The sequence below is a fragment of the Fibroporia radiculosa genome (genome assembly GCF_000313525.1).
Source record: "Fibroporia radiculosa TFFH 294 genomic supercontigs, scaffold1087, whole genome shotgun sequence".
In the NCBI taxonomy this organism is placed as follows: domain Eukaryota; kingdom Fungi; phylum Basidiomycota; class Agaricomycetes; order Polyporales; family Fibroporiaceae; genus Fibroporia; species Fibroporia radiculosa.
In genome coordinates, this window is record NW_012133263.1 from 4171 (window position 1) to 19945 (window position 15775).

General features: G+C 49.0%; 4 protein-coding genes across 4 annotated transcripts; 1 reads left to right on the top strand and 3 right to left on the bottom strand.

Annotated features, from left to right (window-relative positions):
- Nucleotides 1-1668: 1668 nt before the first annotated feature.
- On the top strand, nucleotides 1669-5311 carry FIBRA_02145 (uncharacterized protein; the record flags this gene model as incomplete). The annotated part of the gene is made up of 15 exons (XM_012324011.1): nucleotides 1669-1765; nucleotides 1822-1827; nucleotides 1889-1971; nucleotides 2030-2049; nucleotides 2106-2160; nucleotides 2217-3083; nucleotides 3140-3297; nucleotides 3348-3416; nucleotides 3483-3642; nucleotides 3704-3821; nucleotides 3892-4124; nucleotides 4191-4327; nucleotides 4387-4410; nucleotides 4463-5170; nucleotides 5224-5311. The coding sequence occupies 15 exons, from the start codon at nucleotides 1669-1671 to the stop codon at nucleotides 5309-5311; spliced, it is 2823 nt and encodes a 940-aa protein (XP_012179401.1).
- Nucleotides 5312-6643: 1332 nt separating this feature from the next.
- FIBRA_02146 (uncharacterized protein) lies at nucleotides 6644-9113 on the bottom strand (the record flags this gene model as incomplete). The annotated part of the gene is made up of 11 exons (XM_012324012.1): nucleotides 6644-6798; nucleotides 6849-6969; nucleotides 7021-7554; nucleotides 7605-7762; nucleotides 7815-7989; nucleotides 8044-8131; nucleotides 8180-8268; nucleotides 8340-8406; nucleotides 8453-8639; nucleotides 8703-8814; nucleotides 8865-9113. 11 exons carry the CDS (start codon nucleotides 9111-9113, stop codon nucleotides 6644-6646), a joined length of 1935 nt encoding a protein of 644 aa, XP_012179402.1.
- A 1212-nt stretch (nucleotides 9114-10325) lies between these two features.
- Nucleotides 10326-11611, bottom strand: FIBRA_02147 (uncharacterized protein; the record flags this gene model as incomplete). The annotated part of the gene is made up of 13 exons (XM_012324013.1): nucleotides 10326-10430; nucleotides 10496-10544; nucleotides 10608-10623; nucleotides 10690-10701; nucleotides 10754-10778; nucleotides 10829-10856; nucleotides 10917-10942; nucleotides 11010-11018; nucleotides 11079-11096; nucleotides 11160-11169; nucleotides 11226-11324; nucleotides 11384-11476; nucleotides 11538-11611. The coding sequence occupies 13 exons, from the start codon at nucleotides 11609-11611 to the stop codon at nucleotides 10326-10328; spliced, it is 564 nt and encodes a 187-aa protein (XP_012179403.1).
- Nucleotides 11612-14065: 2454 nt separating this feature from the next.
- Nucleotides 14066-15430, bottom strand: FIBRA_02148 (uncharacterized protein; the record flags this gene model as incomplete). Its single annotated transcript, XM_012324014.1, has 6 exons — nucleotides 14066-14283; nucleotides 14336-14625; nucleotides 14688-14745; nucleotides 14819-14944; nucleotides 15006-15226; nucleotides 15288-15430. The coding sequence occupies 6 exons, from the start codon at nucleotides 15428-15430 to the stop codon at nucleotides 14066-14068; spliced, it is 1056 nt and encodes a 351-aa protein (XP_012179404.1).
- Between the last annotated feature and the right edge of the window lie 345 nt (nucleotides 15431-15775).

A 15775-nucleotide genomic window follows, 5' to 3' on the forward strand; every position in this document is an offset into this window, starting at 1 on the left:
TGAGACGTCTTCGAATTCGTGCACGCTCAGATATGCAGATGCAGAGAAGCCGTGAGACTTACAGCTGACAACTGACAGCCAAGAAAATGATACCATTCCCTTGAGCCCATACGAAGTTCGACCGCAAAATCTGCCATCGAGGGAAAAGATAATTGGCACAATTCAAAGTGGTAGTCCCCTTGTAAACCTTATACGTTGGGAATTCGCTACTGAAGACCCGCAGCAGGTCCGTATGTCGCGTGCAGTGGCTTCTGAAGTACGAATGACCGCAGCGGCATAGATGCGAGTGAATTGGCCGCATTTTGGTTTATCGGGTCCGTCGAACAATAGTATCCATCTGACTCCTCTTCCATGCGGTCATTTTGTTCTGACTCACGTCTCGGCATGTTCTGCGATTGCGCCTGGGTCTGAACTAAGTTCTTGAGTGGCGTCGATGGCTGGCATGGGTGGCGTGATTTCTGGGGTCTAATTTTTGCAAATATTGCCGTATCTCTTCATCAAGCGTCTCAGCGTATAGATGTACATTGTGGCGCTGAACTCACCGTTCAGTGCGGATCGATACCTAAATTGTCGTACGAGTGGAAGTACTGTAATACGCGATGTTGACAACGGTCGACAGGTTGTTCCGCCCGAAACTGAATGATCGCCAGAGGCTGGTGATCGACCCTGTTCTAAGACACCCAGCCGCGCAGTTCGTGTCGTCAAACGAGATTTCTGACCTCCTAACTAGTTAATTCCTAACATCGTCCGAGTGACAGTTCCATGTCGTTGTCGCCGATCGTAAAAACAAATCAGATGGGCGGAGAAAGTTGGCCATTCGTGAAGAGCCTATCGCGTTCCTCCGATAAGCTGCGAGATTATGGTGGAGCTCAACACACCTACGACTTGGGCTACTCTTGTACTCACAGTAGTTGCGACTCGCCTTGTCCGGTGATTCATTATTGATTCATCTCATCAGTATGTCCGGCGACATGCGAATGATGGCCAAACGTTTCAAGATCAGCAGGTTCAGGCTTGTAAGAATAGGTTAAACTACAGAAGCTTGGTGATTCTCTCTGCCTTGAACCTTGAAGGCGTTATTCAGTGTGGATGTTCCAATGACTGAGCGAGCTAAGAATGATACATTGGCTAGAGGAAAGCCTCTCGCACGCCGTACGGGCACAGTGCGCTGGGCGCTCAAATCACTGCGGAGAACCGGAGCTCGAGTCAGGACCGAGTCAAGATGCACGCGCACTTCTCGGCTGACAAACAATGCAGGAGGACTCAATACGTAATCTTTCCCAATTGACTCGAGACGACCCCTGGCAATGTATTCTCGCGAGCGGTGAGCAATTAAAAACATAGCTGCAGAAGCAGGGAGGTGGCCCGTAACTAGACTACGGTGGCTGCGGTCTGCGCAGGAAAATGTTTTATGAACGACGTGGTCGAGGAAGATGTGACTCTGAGTCCGAGTCGTCGGAGGCGTGAACGTGATAAAAGGCGGTTCGATCAGATTGCCGGGCGCTCGTGAGCGGTCAGCCTTGCCGAGCGTTCCACGCGTCCACAGACTCTCCGGCTTAAGTTATTCGTGCTGCTCAATTTCCTCCCTGCGTCCCGCTGTCTGGCATAATCAGTCTTTCGACATAGCGTCTATTCCACCGTACTCGCCCCGACCTACCCAATCATTCTATGTCATCTGCTGAAGACGAGCCCAATGATAGCGAGAATTTCTCCTCCAAGAAGAGGAGGGTACAACGGGCATGCGATGTGTGTAGGAGGAAGAAGAGTACGTCCCATTCTCTCGTGATTCTATATTCATGCGGCGCTGATGGAATAGGATAGTCCGGTGTAAGATCTTCTATAACTCAGTGACGTCGTACTGTCCAGCTTACTAGATACCTATCCGAAGGCGATGGAGGGCAAATGCCTGACAACAAGTGTTCTAACTGCATAACATATAACTACGAATGCACTTACCTTGAAGCCGCTAAGGTACGGCTTCTTATCTTCTATTTTTTCCCCCGGAATTTCTGACTCGCGCGACGACTAGAAACGGGGTCCACCGAAAGGGTACGGATATCTTCTTGTGCGGCTGCACTTATCCTCTCAAACATATGCATATATAGATATGTAGAGAGCCTCGAGACACGCTTGGAGAAGATGGAAAAGCTATTGAATAAGGTGCCGTCTTTGCTTCACCTCTCATCTTCCCACGGCATTTACCGCCCCCCTTGTAGCTGTGTCCCGACGCCGATTTCTCTAAAGAGCTTGGTCCTCAACTCGATAAAGATGCATGGTTGGAGCGCACTGCACCCGACAAGTCCAGGCCTATTGCATATCGAACTCCTGTGGCACCCCAAGCAGTTGCCTCACCGTCGAATGCTCCCCCCGTTATCCAACCGACAGACCCCGACGATCTTGAGCCGAGCGATGACGAGGTCATGGCTCACCACTCTCTAGTAAACAGCTTAAAGCAGATTAAACTCAATCCGACGCAACTTCGTTTCTTTGGGAAGTCGAGCAGTATCATGTTTATTCAAACTGCGATGGATCTTAAGCGGCAATATGCCGGTGTTGGAGACGAGGCGCGGCAGACAGTCACATCCCATCCGACCCTCTTACACGGCGAACATCGCCGTCCGAATACATGGAGTCTGCACCCGGTGCGTCCGCACATAACTTCGTATGTTGTCCCCTCACAAGATTACTCACACGATACTTTGGGTACTCACTTCAAGTGGTTGTCGGCACAACTCCAAGAAGAGGCTCAACCGCACGAGGCGCAGCATTACCCAGAGAGTGATCTCATGTTAAGCCTTATAGAGCTTTACTTTCGGGAAGTAAACGCCTATTCGCCACTACTCCACCGCCCGACGTTCGAGAACAACATCAAAGATGGCTTGCACCTCCGCGACGAGGGATTTGGATCAACAGTGTTGCTGGTATGCGCAATCGGGGCGCGCTTCTCTGATGATCCAAGGGTATTCCTGAGCGATTATCAAGACAACCCTTTGTCGTGTGGTTGGGAATGGTTCAAGCAGGTACAGATGATACGAAAGTCGCTTTTAGCGCCTCCACGATTGTATGATCTGCAAGTGTATTGCGTCGGTCCATTTCTCGAACCGCCTATTAAATATGCAAACTTACTGACCTGTTGCAGCTCACGGCTATGTTCCTGCATGGATCCTCTGCACCTCAGGCATGCTGGACAATTATTGGCGTCGGTATACGCTTGGCACAGGATGTAGGTGCCCATCGCAAAAAGGTCTACAACTCACAGCCAACAGTAGAAGAAGAGCTTTGGAAGCGGGCCTTCTGGTATGACTAGTCTCTCCCCTGTCGTACATTGGCTCTCATATGTCATATAGGGTACTTGTTTCTCTCGACAGGTCCATAAGCTCTGGCCTTGGGCGGCCGTGTGCGATCCAAGACGAAGAGTAAGCTGACTTAGCGTCAGCGGATTTATCGGAAATGGCTGATGACATTTGCCGTGTTCGCCGTAGCTTCGATCTCGATCTCCCAACGGAGTGCGATGACGAATATTGGCTGCATCCTGATCCAAATCTCGCCTTCAAGCAGCCCCCGGGCAAGCCGTCTACCGTAACGTTCTTCAACTGCTTCCTCCGACTGAATCAAATTCTTGCGTTTGCGCTGCGCACAATTGTTAGTTCGAATTTGGTATTGTGCCATTATGTCATACTGACGATGATGGTGGCAATTATAGTATTCGATCAACAAATCGAAGGCCTTGCTTGGTTTCGTTGGACAGCAATGGGAACAGCATATTGTCGCCGAGCTTGACTCCGCGCTCAATAAGTGGATCGATTCCGTCCCTGATCACCGTGCGCCAATAATCATTTATGTCAATTTCGCATCTGACAACCATCTCTATGGTCATATGCGTGCATATAGTGCGATGGGATCCCAATCAGGAGAACATCATGTTTTTGAACCAGTCTGCGCACTTATATGCCAGCTACTATCAGCTACAAATTTCCGTGCATCGTCCGTTCATCCCTTCCCCGCGCAAGCCATCACCACTTTCGTTCCCATCGCTTGCAATCTGCACGAATGCAGCGCGCTCGTGCACACATGTACTTGATATTCAATATAAGCGCACAAATTCTCCATTGTGTCAGAACCAGGTGTGTCATCTAGGTTGCGATTATGTTCATTTATTTACGGTGCATATTCGTGGAAATTATGTTCAGATGGCGCTATTCACTTGTGGGATTGTACTTTTGTTAAACATTTGGGGCGGCAAGCGATCGGGATTCACTACTGATCCCGCCAAGGAAATGGCTGATGTACACAAGTGTATGAAAATGTTGAAAGTATTAGAACCCCGGTGAGTACATTCCTTATAAGCGGAGGCCAAAGCATGCTCATTACTCATTATCTTCGCAGGTGGCACATTGCTGGTCGTTTATGGTGAGTGCATCACTACAAGCTGTATCAATATCTTTATCCGCTTCTGTCACAGGGATGTATTGTACGAACTAGCCTCAGTTGGTGACCTGCCCTTGCCGCAAAATACGCCCCCTAGCCACAAGCGCGATAGAGATGCTGATAGTCCGAGGTCTGCGACGTCCACTCAATCGATACCCTCCACCCCCGCTGCAGCCTCGGACCACACGCACCGTGTTATTGCGGGGTCAAGGCGTGTGTCAAAGGATGTACCGGCTACGGGATTGTTCGGACACCATATGCACCCAGCAGCGATGTCGAGCCCGGAGACATATACCGCGGATGCTCTAAGCGCAGGTAATTTTGATCTCCCTATCCATAGCGACGAGCTTGGTAGGCTGCCGCTGCACCCTGGGTATCCCATTGGTCATACACCCTCTGAATCATCGATGGGCAGTGGTAGCTGGTTCGCGTCACCTGCACCCTCGGGCTCAGTTTCCACTATGCCTGTCACACCTCAAGCGGGACCTTCGACTGCTGGGCTGGACCCGGGCCTCGCGTCGATGTTTGCGATGCATAATCCGGGAGTGTACGACTCGATCTTTTCAACGATGCCGTCCCCGCCAGATGTGCATGCCTATCAAGCCCCACCGGTGGGGTCGCATATGCAGCAGCCGCAACCCATGCACGATCCATTGGCTTCGCTGACAGGTGTGCAAGGTGGCCAAGGGTCATTTACAGACAACACGCTGGCGATGTGGTCGAATGCTCCCAGTAACTTTGAGTGAATTGTCATCTCTCTCCGATGTATCGTAATCCTGACATATTCGATGACAGATGGGACGACTGGGGTACGTACATTAGTAGCGTCGGTGGCATGAATGGGATGAACAATCCGATGGGCTCGTCGAGACCCGCAGGATGATGATTGTAATTGTGTTCGTGATTGAAGCACCCTATCGACAGCATAGATACCAAAACTTACTCTACATCTGCTATTCGCTATCCGATATACACCACTCCATCTGTAGCCCTACCTAATGTCGAAGTCCGTTTATGATGTACATACTCAAGCCGCCTCGTCGCTGTCTTATGCCGTTTTAAACTGTTCATTGAGCGGGAACAGGATCGACGTCTTTCAACCTCAAGAGAGGACGTACCTGGTCAGTAAAACCCTGACAGTATCATTGGTGTCATTCGAGGCTGGAAACCACGTGTCTATTATCTGTGGCAAGCACCGTTTTTGATGGGCGCGTCGGACGACAACTTCGGGCGATCGTCACGAGTCTCAACTACAGGGCCGCTCAGGTGCATAATCAGTGCACAGCAGACTCCCCTTGCTACTCGTAAGAAGGATATATTAAGTATGTGAAGAGCTGTGGCACATACATATGCAATCAGGTATCTCGGCACTAAAGGGAGAAGATTTTCCAACCAAGATCCCGTATATCCAGACAGAGTTTGCTGGTTCATGCCCTGACGTCGTGCCATTGCGCCCAGCTTCTTCATACTGCAGCTCACTGTCTGCTGAAAAAAGTTCAAGTATCAGTACACAGTGTATGTTCAAGGCAATGTATTTTGCTTGAAACAGTGCTGATGCGGCTGACCTCTAATATAGTCAGAATCAATATCTAAACCAGGGACCATATTCGACTCATTCGAAAAATTCAACGGTCTTTGCTGGCTACAATTTTTTGTTGCACTTTCCAAGATCACACGCACTTAAACGAGAAGAGTCATCAGTGTTTGCATTGTGCGAATTTTGAGGAATGAAGTCTATCGTTTGAGCGATGCGTCGTTTAAGACGATGGTCGAAGTGACTTCGGCGTGCCCCGTGCCACTTAGAAGAGGTTGATACTGATAAGCAAATAGCTGAAGAGCCACTTGATACTCTTCTGCACCATATTCTCTTTGGCACTCTCGCGCATGAGGAGAAGTCGGAAAATTGCTGAACTAGAGGTGAAAGATGATGAGATGATTGGAGAGGCTTGAATTCCGAGGTGGATGGTTCAAAAGACGGCGAGCGCGCGCACATTACTTGACCGACGTTGCTAAGTAGATTTGTTCAGAATTATTTCTGGTTCGAATCGCCGAGAATGCAGTCGCCGAAATAGAGCTTGGAGTGTGTGTTTCGCATTGAATTTAAGAATTTGATAAGTATGTAAGTTCGAATGGTAGGCAGGCTGTGTAAAACCACCCGAGGGCCTCGATAGAAGGGTGATATAATATGTAGAACATAACAGCCAGAATGATCTTGTTAAGTGTCCACGAGCTCACCAGATTCCGGAGTCTGGTATTCCTCCTGGTAGACTTGCTCCAACCACATGCTTTGGTACAGCCCGCCGGCACGTAGTAGTTCATCATGAGTACCCTGCTCCACTACTTCACCATCCTTGAGGACGATGATGAGATCTTTCACGCAAATGTGAGTGTGACAGATGAGGAAAATATGCAGAACATACCCGCTTCGACGACAGTGCGAAGGCGATGCGCAATGAAGATACTTGTTCTGCGCTTCTCTGTCAGTAATGAGTTAATATTTCGCATCAGCTCCGCCTCAGAGTGAGCATCCAGAGCGGATGTCTGCATAATGATCAGCCCAAGAGGATTTCACCGCAAAACCATTATACTCACAGCTTCGTCGAAGAACAGTATTGGTGGATCCTTTAACAACACGCGCGCCACTGCCAATCGCTGTTTCTCACCCCCAGAGATCATCAAACCTCGCTCCCCCACCTTCGTCTTGTACCCATCTGGCAGACGCATGATTGCGTCGTGCACATGCGCCTTCCGAGCAGCCTCAAAGACCTCTTCGTCCGACGCATCTAAACGACCATATCGCACATTCTGAAGCACGTCCGAGTGGAATAGGGGTGTATCCTGCGGAACAACACCAATCGCCGCGCGGAGCGACGTAAGCTGCAGGTCCTTTACATCTTGTCCGTCGACAAGGATCCGCCCGCTGCTCGGCTCATAGAAGCGGAAGAGCAACCGGAAGACGGTCGACTTACCGCATCCGGATGGGCCGACGAGCGCGACTTTCTTGCCCGCAGGGATCGCGAAGGAGAGATCCCGGAAGATGGGGCGATCGGGATGGTATCCAAAGCTCACGTTCTTGAACTGGATCGAGCCGCCTTGAAGCTGGAGCGGTTGCGCGTCGGGCTTGTCCTTGGAAAAGGATGAATGAGAACTCAGACCTAGTATGAGCATAGGCGCACCTTGGGTGGCTGGTTCTCAGTCACCAAATTGAACAGGACTTCCATGTCAAGCAGGCTCTGCCGCATCTCCCGATAGATTGTGCCCAGGAAGTTCAGTGGAAGAGATAACTGAAACACTAGCTGATTGGCCATGACAAGGTCACCTACCGTCATTGTACCTACACTTTTATAAGTAGATGGCTTCAAGATAGAAATGGTTTTTTGACATACCATTGATGACACCTTGGGCCGCAAGGAACATCATGGCGGTCAGCGCCGTAGAGAAAATCACATTCTGCCCTGAATTAAGATATGCCAGAGACGTAGCAATCTTGACAGAGGCCTTCTCGTAGGCTGACAAATGCTGGTCATACTGCTTGATTTCGTACTTCTCGTTGTTGAAGTGCTGTCAAGAGCCCTCAGAATTAAACATGGAAGATCCAAAAGAAAATGACTGCACCTTGACAGCCTCGTAGTTGATTAGTGAGTCCACAGCAACTGTGGCGGCCTTGTTATCTGCAACATTTGCTTCTCGGCGGAAACGCGTCCTGCAAGTACGTGTCAAGCCATGCCACATGTCCTACCACGGCACGTACCGCCATGATGTTGTCCGCACGGTGAACCATGTGTAAGCAGCCATGGTCACAACAGTGATGGCAGCAAAATCCCACCCAAACTTGTATGACTATGCAAGCATATCAATAAGGTCTAATGGCCTGTTCGAAATGACGATTGACTTGCCAGAATGCCGCAGACAAGGGAAATCTCTAGAGCCGTAGGCACAATTCGGAAGATGATTGCCTGCAAGATGAAAGTGATACCCCTACAAACATATTAGCGAGACGCTTCGATGAAGTGAAACAACATACTTAGTACCGCGGTCGATAGCTCTTGTAAGACCACCCGTTTGGCGAGAAAGGTGAAATTTGACGTCCAGGTTGAGAAGATGCTCAAACGTTTGACGAGCAACCTTGCGGACCGCTCGCTGACCGACGTTCGCGAAGACTGCGTTTAACAGTTCCCCAGACAGCGTGGCCCCAATACGTGCAGCTCCATCTATGGGCTCATAGGGTGTTCAAACGTGTGTCAATCTCGAGAATGAAGCGCACTTTGACGTACAACCCAATACGAGCGACCCGGCTACTACCCACACTGTTGATCCCGCCGTGATATCCAAGTTGAGCGAGTCAATGATCTCCTTAAATAGCAAAGGAACTTGTACATTAAGCAGCTGCAAGAACAATCAGTGCTCACATATACCACTACTTGCCTGGATTATACCTTTCCTGCTATTAACAATCCGAAGCCAAAAAGCACCCGCCTTCGCGTTGACCAGTCGTTCCGTGGCCAGATATTCTCGGCAAGTCTTTTTATGATGTTCCAGTCCTTCTTCCTTTGCTCTGAGAGACTTATGTTCACTGCCTCTTGTCCCAAGTTTGACACTGGAGTAGGTGGCGATGGAGTCGCCTTTATAGGCGGAATCGTTGGTGCCTTTGGCGGTTGCGAATTCGATGCGAGATTCTGAAGCATACGGCGCGCTATATAACTGCATGCCTGGCCCCTTGGAATGCTGCACGCAACATTTCTGGGCCGTACTGCCGAGGATAGTCTGCATGGCACAAGGAAACTAGCAGGTGGCCGGGCACGTATCAGTGGTCGAATCAGACAGTCCATGGTCGTCCAGAAAGACAAGCGGAGCGAAGCCTCATGAAGTGGTAGGGGTCGAATACATGAGACGAGTGATTTATGTGACCTTACCCGCGAGGATTGCGTGGTGAGGATTGCGTGCGCAATAATATCCGCGAGTCAACGCTGCACCCTGGGCCAATGTCGGCCGTCCAGTCACTAATTCATCTTATCAGATAAGATGGCAGACCGGGTACAAGTGCTCCCACGGGGAGACCGTCAATCTCAGGCTAGCGGGGGAAGAGCACCGAGTGACTTTGTGTCATTTGAACTTGCAAATGATCAACTCATCCATTGAAAAACGCGATAAATTTCATAAGTCACGCCAAGTCAAAACTATTTGGAATTATAGAGAATACGAGGGCAGCATCCAGTCCGTAGTACTAATTCTTGCAGATGGTGTTGGCCTTCCCTGAAGTAGTATCGGTAATCTCTGAAACATCACGGAATATTTCGATATTATGCTGGTTTGACGTAATTGTCAACGTCAAGGTAGAGCTGATGAAGATCATGCGTACCGGCCTCGACGATACGTGGCTCATATGAAGCCCGACACCGGCAATGGTAGAAGAGTGCTGTAGTCCAGCTTTCATGTGTTGTCGTGCGTTTAGCCTGAAAAGGGCTTCGAGTTAACAATCTAAGTAGCTCGAGATAAATACCGCACATAGCAATCAGCGAATTGGCATAAACTTTCGCAGCGTGTCAGTGAATAAAACGGACCAATCTGAATAATGCGTACGTTTGCTTTGAATATCATCCAGTCCAGCAAAGAGCAGACTGTTTTTCAAGGCTGGTGCCCAAAACTAGATACAGCATGGGTAAAGGAGGGAGGTACACAATCTCAATGAGGGCTCATACCGTTGCAATGATCGCTATCGAAACACACCTTCGGTGCTGTGAGTCAACATATTGTGAACAAGCAGACTCGGACTCGACTTACGTCGTCAAAGCGCCAGTGTTAATTATGTAGGCCATCAAATTTCGAATCAAATTATCTGTTCTAATAAGTAGAGGAGGTAGTTCAGGAGCCAGTCCAAAACAATACGCAATAACTGCTCACGCCTGGTAGCCTGTACGGCTAGTCCAGAGATAGTAAATCTGGCTGAGAGCGATGAATGCGTCCAGAACTCCTGAAAAGCCAATGAAACATGTAGCCACAATCTGCCACGAGGATGAGACACCTGTCAATTATTATTGTTATATCACTGTTCAACTATACGGCACACCATCGCTCCGTTGAATATTCTGAACTCATTCCAGGTATCGAGTTTCCACCTAATGGCAATCAAGCCAAACGTTAAAGAAAATGGTTTGAAAATGGAATGGTAGGTGACGTACATGAAGCTCGCTGTTGCTAGAACAGAGATTATAATAGAAATCAGAACATGATGCATGATGGAGGCTATGATTATACTCCTACCCAACCCGAACGCTGAAATAAGATGTATTGAATTCGCCGCCAAGACAGCAATAGTTGCACATACCGATGCGCATGAAGAGCAAGATTGTCTTTGCGATCCTCGAGTTCAAAAAGGCTACATTTTGAGAAAACGACTCACCAGTATGGAGATCAGCGTCACAGACCTTCTACTCACTGCGAATACATTTTAGCACAATCACTATATATGAGCGTGTGCGGGTACGCACATATCCAGGTTCGCCAGATCAGAAAGCTAAGCGGATAAATTTTGAGACGTTGCCAGGGAACGCATAAAAGTCCCACCTCTGAACCAAACCTACAATAAGGACCTGCACTCGAAGCCAATCATTGAGTATACAATGGAACCGATCATATGATAGTAAGCTCACTTCTGCGAGTACTTTAGCCTGCACGCCGAACATGCGTTACTATTGCGAAACTATGGGCGGTCATCAAATGTCTGAACATACCCCAGCACTCCTGAAGCGAAAGTCAACTGTGTATTCAGGGAACCAGAAGACAAAAACTGGGCTTACCAAGCAATCTGAAGGACGCCTTCAAGGTTCCCAAAATCGATGATCGTGTAGTGATAATTTATGTCTATGCAGAACACCGTGTGTGCGGTCTCCAAACACCTTTAAAATAACATAGTATAGTAGAGAAAATGTTTTGTGGCTAAAGCCAGGGATCTTACCATACGGATGCGATTAAGAAACGAAGCAATTTCGAGTCCTCCTGTGATGCCCACCAATAAAAGTATACTTGTGCAGTAACAATCCCATACAGGCTTGGGATAAAGGTATCGTGAGTAGGCCGGGATATGTAGAAGGGAGGGAGTAGGAACGTACAGGATAGCAATATCTATGCTGGCTGTAAATGGGCCCATGAGCTCTTCGATAGATGGTGGGGTGATGGCGGGCATCTTGGATCCAGAATGACTTCGCGAAAGCAAGATGTGGTACTCAAAAGTAAGACTCAAAAAACCTCAGTGAGTAAGGCTTAGCGCAACGAGTCTTTTCCAGTCAATTCTCCTCCATCTCCCTCTTTTAGATGGACTGAAGGCTGAGGAACTGTATTCAATCCCGTTAAGTAACAACAGTTGCCATCCTGATTTGACATAGCTAGAGATGAAAGATATATTCGTAGTCTTGATCGAAGCACGAAATGTGACAGCTGACTGGGATGAGTATCAGAATATCATGATATCGATACAGTATGCACCCCCGCAAAGTTGGTGCTGTCAGTGACTTGAAAGCCTTCATTACTTCAGGATTAGTTGAATATTGAGGACGCACTAGTGACATCCAAAACATATGCTAAAGCTAGAGTGGCAAGGAATCAGAGAATGAATATGCCGACACGGGGTATGAGATCGCGGAGTGGAAGTGTCTTCCTTTCACTCGTGGTATTAGCATCTGCAAGTATGCAATTAGCAAGCTGGGGCACCTCGGGCGATCTACTCGCTCATTGGCTCGGAGAACACCGTTGAGTGGGTTTAAGATTGGATCCTTTCGAAAAACACCCATTCGGCGGCATTCTCCTCTCCGATGCACCATCGAGCAAGGGTCGATACTATGTTGTCGTGTTTATCTTTTTCCGTGGAAGCTGATTCTGCGTCCACCTATCCGGCCTTGCCCCCATCACCGTCATCGGTCAGTGCCTTAGTTGACTATTTGAGCGGTCATACTCTGCCCGAGTTAGCACCTTCAAGTTTGACACACCATTTGAATGTGGCGACAGGAGTAAATAAGTCGTTCTGTGAGATTGGATGCCGTTTCGCTGATGCAAATGGTATCGGTTTGATCTGCTGACGCACCTGATTCTAGTGCTGCCGTGAGGCAAGACGGTGAAGCTGGATGTCGGAGTTTGCTGCTCAATGTAACTTGAGGTGACATCAACATCTCAGCGAAATGGCGGGCCCACACGATGGGCAATTGACGAAGTTCGGCGGTCGAGCATGCGTCGGAAGCTGGCCGCGAGAGATCACAGTTCCCTGCAATGCATATGCTCGAGGCACGATCACTCGGTCGGATTGTACATGCGGAGAACATGGAAAGTGGACCAATCAGAGGCTACCGTGATCGAATGTGATGTCTAATGCTTCAGCTCATGAAATTTAAAATCGAGTGAAAATGAGATCTCTTTCGGTACATGTTCGGCGCATGCTTGACGGCTGGACCCGGCAGTCGGCAGTATCCGTTCCACACTATCTAATTCTGCCCGGTTCGATATGAAATGCACCTGGATTTCAGGTCCTGAGATCCAGGTGCATCATGGTCTGCTGAATGGCCTAACCGAGTTGATCTGCTCACAATCTCGTCAAGAATGGCTTTCACACTGGTAAATGCCATCAATTTATGCCCTCTCAGCATATTTGCTCACTGAAAAAGCACACCAAGTCACTGGCTGGGGTCACCAGCACAGGCTTTTGTCACCTTGGGTCTGCTCAGATCCCAGGTGAAGTTTTGAACATGGCCGTTTTGCTGAAGTTACCAGGAGCAAAGAAGCATGTTGGTCTGGGTCTGGATATGCATGATATCCAGAGGCTTCTCAGTTTTCTCATACCAGTGTCATGGGAAGAAGCTGCTGCATGGCATCTGAATGTAACTTGTGTGCCTCAAGTGATATTGGACTGTGACTCCATCATAATTGTCAAAGTTCAGCCAGGCTTTGGACAATACATGACACATTGGTGCAGCATCCTCCTAAGTCAACAGCTCAGCCCCCATGTTCTTTCATCACCACATGTGTTTCATCTTCTACCGGAACTAAGAATTCATGGGCAGAATCTGTACTGGCATGGCATCTTGATATTTCGAACCATGTACCTCTTATTAGCCTCCTTCACTATTCTTGCAGCTTATGTGCTTGATGTTCTATCCATACTCAAACTGAACTTCAAGCCCATAGCTGCCCCAGAGCCTGAATCTTCTCCACACACACAGACCAACCATGTGCGGCACATGAAGCTTGAAGGACAGCTTCTTGAGTCACATGCACATATGGGTTATTGGTTACTCAGCTGCTGAACAGGCCATCTTGATCCATGAGCTGCTCTTCCTTTGTTGTGGTCAAAAGTAACCAAACGAAAAACTGCAGCGTCCTTTAGGCATGAGCACTAGCAACAAGCCAGCCTCTAGGCTTGCTTGAATGATAGTGTTGGAATGCAGCGCGCGAAGTGGTTCGATATCGTCTTAATTGCCCTCTGGGTCTTTGTTCAGCTTTTCTTCTCTCATCGTCGTGGCTATCCCTTATTTTGTTGTTGTTGTTGTTGTTTGTATACAACAGCTGCTATACCATCTGTCGTCGAACGATTGTGATGTACATTTGGAAACCAGGGCCAGCCATTACCAATTTATTGCACGATTAAATCGGACTACATTCTACTGGGGTGATTGGCCGATGAAGGGACTATAACAGCGCGGAATCTGGAGGTTCCACGGGATTCATATGCATCGCAAGTGTCCCAGAACGCAAATTTCCTGATTATCGGCTTAATACCGTGCATTGTAGCGAATTTCACCGCGTCCTCGCAGTCCTTACCCGTACCATACGGCCATCCTCGGACACTCAATCGCCGAGATAGCATGGGGACTGCATGCGACAGAATAAGCTTATGAGGATGAGACTCGTCGTCTACACTTACCGACAGGAATTGGAAGCGTGTCTGCGATGAACGAGAGAACGAGGAGCTGGCCATCGCAGGCGAGCCCGTTGACAAGGGTGGTCATGGCCCCGATATCTGGTCCAGTACACAGGATGATTCGCGCGCCTCCGAGCGCTCTGAGTACTGCCATCTGTGCTTCTGCAGTTCCGCTGATGAACTCATGTGCTCCTAGCTCCAGTGCCGACTCTCGTTTGTCAGCTGAAGAAGAAAGCGCGATGGTGTGAAAGCCCATCTGGCGTGCTATCTGGATGGCGATGTGGCCCACACCGCTGAAAAGGCGAACAATGCTGCTGGCTCAGCTTGCGTGAAGAGACAGGAACGGTGAACATACCCAACACCCTGAATGGCGACAAGATCTGAAGGTGAGGCTTGCATGTTACGGAGAGCATCTTATGCATTGCGTGAAAAGTGGATTCAATATCACAGAGAGAGAGCCAGATATCAAAGCAAGCTGGAACGCACTGAAAGACGTTACTCCTGCGCACAAGAACGGGGCGGCCTCTGCCGGATCTATTTCCCTCGAAATGCTCGCCAACGCCTCTGAACGCAGAGTGGCGTACTCTGCATAACCGCCGTCGCTCCCCACACCTATGACAGATTGAAGATCGTGGTGAGGATGCAGCAAAACCAAATGTCGCCTATAACGTACCCGTAGGGGATAGCGATGAAAGGGGGCAGGTAACAAAGTCGCCCAAACGGCAACGATCGCAGACACTACAATGGCCTACATGCCAGCCTGCCCCAATCCTGTCACCTAGCTTCCACCGCACCTCGCCCGGTGCAATAGCTACGACGTCGCCGATGATCTCGTGCCCTGGGATGCGCGGATACACGACACTAGAGAAAAGCTGATATTTCACTACTTCATCGCTAGAATGTAGTCAAGTCGTCAGGCTAACAAACGCGTTGTATTCGAGTGGCCTTGGCTAACCTGGCGCAAACACCGCAGGCAAGGACTTTGACAACGACGTGGCCAGGCTGGGGATCCTTCCACGGGACATCTATCGCACAAAGGGATCCTCCGCGCTCGAGGAAGGCGTATGCTCTGTAGGACTTGGGATGCTGGAAAGCCATTTGCTCGTAGATAGCTCTGCATTCCCTATGATCCCTTATAGCCCACTAAGCCCCGGTCTTCGAAATTCTTTGTTCATTCTCAACCTGTTGGTACCTATACTATCACATCTTACTACCTGTTGAGTTCTGGAATTCATTTCGAGTGAAATCTGAGACAGATGATCATGCGGATGCGTGTTCGTTCCATCAGTAGAGCATTGAACTGAGCAAGAGCGTAGCTTCACTTGAGATGAGTTCCTGGCGCGATTATTACGGGGCCGATCGCACGCATGTACAGTGATAATATGGTTCGAATGAGTCAGTTGAAGTTATCAGCTTCTGCAGGTATCAAGCTCGGGTACGGCA